Below are 5,000 nucleotides of genomic sequence, written 5' to 3'. Positions count from 1 at the left end.
AAGCAAATTAATCTAGCTTTATTTGAATTTAAATGTATTAATTTTACTGTAAATGATTCAAAGAAAACAAACAAAAATTATTTTCTTTTTTCTGTTTAATGCAAAAATTGCATTATAATTTTATATTTACGATGCTCACGTTTGCATTATTTTTCCATTCCATTTTGTGCAAATAAATCACATTATTTCAATAAAAAAAAAAAAATCACTCTCCCGTAAAACTATGTAAAAACAAATCTATATAATAGAATAAAAATAAAAAAAAAACTTAAAAAAATACTACATTGTCCACATTAATTATGGTAATAAATTGAATTAAGTAATCAAAAAATAATCTGAATAACTGTCATGGTGATAATTGTCACAATGCATAAAATCTTCATAGAGACCTGTATTCTTTCTTTGGATTTTTGGGGGTGGAAAGTTTTTGTGAGACTGATTCCAGAAGCTTTGAAAACTGTGCTATGTTGATATTTCCATGCATGTAATAACGCATCGGCCAGCTCCTGCGACACATTCATTCCTGAAACCGTTAAACCACGTCATTTCCAGTCTTACAAGTGAGCAAAAAGCAACAAACAAACAAACTTCCAATGCATCTTTAGTCCAAAAGTGATCTGGAAGAACCTGTTACAGTTTGCACATGCCTATTCCAGCCGAAATCTCAGAAATCAAAATCCAGCCAGAAAACCTGAAACCAGCTCAAACACAATCAAATGCACAGTTCATATCACACCCTTCACCCTTTTAGAAATACTTCTGCAATCCATTTTTCAACACTAGAATGCGTATGCATGCATGATGCATGTACTAAATATTATCCGTGCATGCGTGTGAGCGTCTTGTGTGTTTGTGACCCGGGTTTTTTCCTGCATGCACATGAAGACACCGTGACCTTTGCCCTCTCACACACCTTATTGGCCCAGGCGTCCTCGTCCCAGGACGTGAGCTGCAGAACGCGGATGATTTCGTTGATTTCTGCGCTCATCTTCTCCACCGTGAAGTTCCTGTTCTTCAGGGCCTCCTCCACTCCTTTACCCTGAGACGTCTTGGTTGTTACGAAGATCTTGATGCCTGCGTGAGACACCAACAGCATTGATTTGATCAAGAATACAGTGAAAGGCTGATATATTATTACCGTTTCAAATAGCTATTGAAATGAAATCATTCAAAAGTGCTGATTTGAGAGAGAGAGAGAGAGACAGAGAGAGAGAGAGACAGAGAGAGAGAGACAGAGAGAGAGAGAGAGAGAGAGAGAGACAGAGAGAGAGAGAGAGAGATAGAGACAGAGACAGAGACAGAGAGAGAGAGAGAGAGAGAGAGAGAGAGAGAGAGAGAGAGAGAGAGAGAGAGAGAGAGAGAGACAAGAGAGAGAGAGAGAGAGAGAGAGAGAGAGAGAGAGAGAGAGAGAGAGAGAGAGAGAGAGAGAGAGAGAGAGAGAGAGAGACAGAGAGAGAGAGAGAGAGAGAGAGAGAGAGAGAGAGAGAGAGAGAGAGAGAGAGAGAGAGAGAGAGAGAGAGAGAGAGAGAGAGAGAGAGAGAGAGAGAGAGAGAGAGAGAGAGAGAGAGAGAGAGAGAGAGAGAGAGAGAGAGAGAGAGAGAGAGAGAGAGAGAGAGAGAGAGAGAGAGAGAGAGAGAGAGAGAGAGAGAGAGAGAGAGAGAGAGAGAGAGAGAGAGAGAGAGAGAGAGAGAGAGAGAGAGAGAGAGAGAGAGAGAGAGAGAGAGAGAGAGAGAGAGAGAGAGAGAGAGAGAGAGAGAGAGAGAGAGAGAGAGAGAGAGAGAGAGAGAGAGAGAGAGAGAGAGAGAGAGAGAGAGAGAGAGAGAGAGAGAGAGAGAGAGAGAGAGAGAGAGAGAGAGAGAGAGAGAGAGAGAGAGAGAGAGAGAGAGAGAGAGAGAGAGAGAGAGAGAGAGAGAGAGAGAGAGAGAGAGAGAGAGAGAGAGAGAGAGAGAGAGAGAGAGAGAGAGAGAGAGAGAGAGAGAGAGAGAGAGAGAGAGAGAGAGAGAGAGAGAGAGAGAGAGAGAGAGAGAGAGAGAGAGAGAGAGAGAGAGAGAGAGAGAGAGAGAGAGAGAGAGAGAGAGAGAGAGAGAGAGAGAGAGAGAGAGAGAGAGAGAGAGAGAGAGAGAGAGAGAGAGAGAGAGAGAGAGAGAGAGAGAGAGAGAGAGAGAGAGAGAGAGAGAGAGAGAGAGAGAGAGAGAGAGAGAGAGAGAGAGAGAGAGAGAGACAGAGAGAGAGACAGAGAGAGAGAGAGAGAGAGAGAGAGACAGAGAGAGAGAGAGAGAGAGAGAGAGAGAGAGAGAGAGAGAGAGAGAGAGAGACAGAGAGAGAGAGAGAGACAGAGAGAGAGAGAGAGAGAGAGAGAGAGAGAGAGAGAGAGAGAGAGAGAGAGAGAGAGAGATTTCAGAGAGAGATCAGTGAGACAATAGAGAATGAGACTGAGATGTATTTTGAGAGAGAGAAAGAGAGAGAATAGAGCATTTATAATTCAATGCATCCTTGTTGAATAAAAGTGTCTAAAATGAATACAATGTGTCACACCTGAGATGAGAACGGGCAGCAGCTCTTTGACGGTGTTCATGGAGTTGACCAGCATGACTCTGTGCTCCTGGTGAGTTAGCTCCTGCTGCCGCTCGTCTATCATCTTGGCCATCTTCGTCATGCCTGTGAACGCAAAAACATCCGACTGACCACTAACTAAAAACAGCACTTCACAAAGACACGTGAACACAGAACAAATCAGCAGCAGAACAAGAAAGAATAACTGCAAACAAAAACAGATGCATTAAGCGGTAACTCAACAGAACAGCAGTTATTAGAAATATAAATATTTTGTATCATTATGATTGATGGGAAAAGTTACAGTAAATACTATTTAATACATCCTTAATACAAATATATTTTTTATGCAACTGAACACTTTAAAATGGTAGTGTATTTATATTTAGAGGTCCTTGAAATATTTTAATATTTTATTGAAAATATTATTTGTTATTTTAACTTTTTTTCTTTGCTGAAAAGGAAAAATACAACTATCGAGAAAGTACATCTATAATGCACTTCACAAAGCCAAAAATATATATTTTTTTAATAAAAAAACAAAACAACAACTCACAAATCGTAATTTAAAACACTAACAGTACTATACCTTTTAGCAGCAGCATATTTATATGTCCCAGAAATATTTCAATAGTTTATTGTGAATATTGTTACTATCGTATTGTAATTATTTTAATAACAATAATAAGTAAAGCATAAAATAATAAACTATAATAAAAGATGTCTGGGAAGTATACAGCTATAATGCACTTCACAGAGGCAAAAAAAAAAAAAAAAAAACAGATTACAAACAAACAGGAAATAACACAGGAAGTAACAATTATAGAAGTAAAAAACAAATATAACACGCAAAACAGCAACAACATAACATGCATTAGGCGTGTGAAGCCCCGCCCACAACCAAATCCTATTGGTCCAAATCTCGTTCCACATAACTAGATATAATAATGGTTTTAAATGTACTTTACCTGGTCCCAGGTTCTTGGTGTATGTGATCAGGTCCTCCATGGACTCCACCACCTCGGCCACGGTCAGGTACTCCAGAATCCCTTTACACACACGGATGATCTTACGGACCTGAGAGCAAACACTCGGTCAGACATCAACAGCGCGAGAGCGGCAGGAGCGAAGCCATTAAAGGCTTTTAAAAGGCATCAGACCTCGGCCTCATCGAACGTCAGGAGCAGGTCGGAGGTTCCGGACAGGATCCCGCGGGAGCCGTCGATCAGATAGTCTCTGGCTTGGACAGAATACGGGTCGGCCTTCAGCATCTGAGCCGCCTGGACCAGTTTAGTGCAGGCGTTCTCAACCCTGCACAGAAGAGGGTTAGTTGACCGTATCATGAAGCTAGAAACGTCACGTTTATGAAGAAGATGCATTCATTTGCGCGTCATTGCAGTTTAAAATAGCTGCTTTTTGCGTATATAAAATGTCGAAATGATAGCGCCGGCCAACATTTTTGGTGGAAACGGATACGTTTGATTTTTTCAGGATTTCTCCAAGAGGAGAGAGTTTAGAAGAACAGCATTTATTTGAAATAGAAATCTTTTGCAACATTAAAAAGTGTCGTTTTTTTATCGATTTATTGCATCCTTGATAAACAAAGTCTCTTAAAAAAAACCCCCACTTAACCTGTCTACAGTAGAGCAGTTATTGTGTATATTTCTTAGAAGTAATCTTACTGTGAATGTTTAACGAATTTATTTTAATTTTTCGATTAAGAATCACCTAAATAATGAATGGAGCCACCTGAAAAGCATACACCTGCAACGCATGAATTCAGAAACATATCCGCAGGGAAACAACGCAGATCGTTTGCTTTCGGATCACGAATACAATCAACGTCACAGTCACTCTTTGCAAATCTCACAAATCCTCGTCTGCGTCCAGCATCTGCGCGCAACGTCACCGTCTAGAATATCACACGAAACCTAAAGTCTGCGTTTGCGAGCCTAAAAACGGACCAATGTTGAAGTTTCAGCATGCATTGCATGTTCTGACTCTCTCTATGGAGCGCATTTCTGGGTTTAGTCATTCACTCCCCTGCATGCTTGCTTTTTCACTGTCAGCAGCTCTAAATCACCAAGGAGTGACGTATTAGGTCCCAATTCCCACAACACACACACACACACACACACACAGACACACACAGACACACACACATCCTATTCATCTGTGTCCGACTGTCATCAGGAGGGTTTTGTTGTAGTTGCAGAATGGAGACTGGTGTCATATTTCTCTGTGACAGGACAGACCACAGCTGTGTGTGTGTGTGTGTGTGTGTGTGTGTGTGTGTGTGTGAGAGAGAGGAGAGCAAGGTCACAACAGTGTGTGTGTAGGCTGCAGCAAAGGCATATGAATTGTACTCAGCATTACCGCACCAGGCCACACACGAACACACGCTATATTTAGAGGAGCACAGGTCGTCCTTTATGTGTGTCAGTGTT

At 41.1% G+C, this 5,000-nt stretch overlaps 1 protein-coding gene across 1 annotated transcript in view; it reads right to left on the bottom strand.

The window, feature by feature from the left end:
• vclb (vinculin b) overlaps nt 1–5,000 on the bottom strand; it is a 33,950-nt gene that overhangs the window by 18,242 nt on the left and 10,708 nt on the right. Inside the window, 4 exon segments of the mRNA XM_043231204.1 lie at nt 914–1,074; nt 2,536–2,658; nt 3,522–3,630; nt 3,714–3,864. Of these exon segments, the coding sequence (XP_043087139.1) occupies nt 914–1,074; nt 2,536–2,658; nt 3,522–3,630; nt 3,714–3,864 (544 nt within the window).

Source organism: Puntigrus tetrazona, unplaced genomic scaffold (genome assembly GCF_018831695.1).
Source record: "Puntigrus tetrazona isolate hp1 unplaced genomic scaffold, ASM1883169v1 S000000283, whole genome shotgun sequence".
NCBI classification, from domain to species: Eukaryota; Metazoa; Chordata; class Actinopteri; order Cypriniformes; family Cyprinidae; genus Puntigrus; species Puntigrus tetrazona.
The sequence above is the reverse complement of the archived record's forward strand: the minus strand, read 5'-3'. Positions and strand labels throughout refer to the sequence as shown.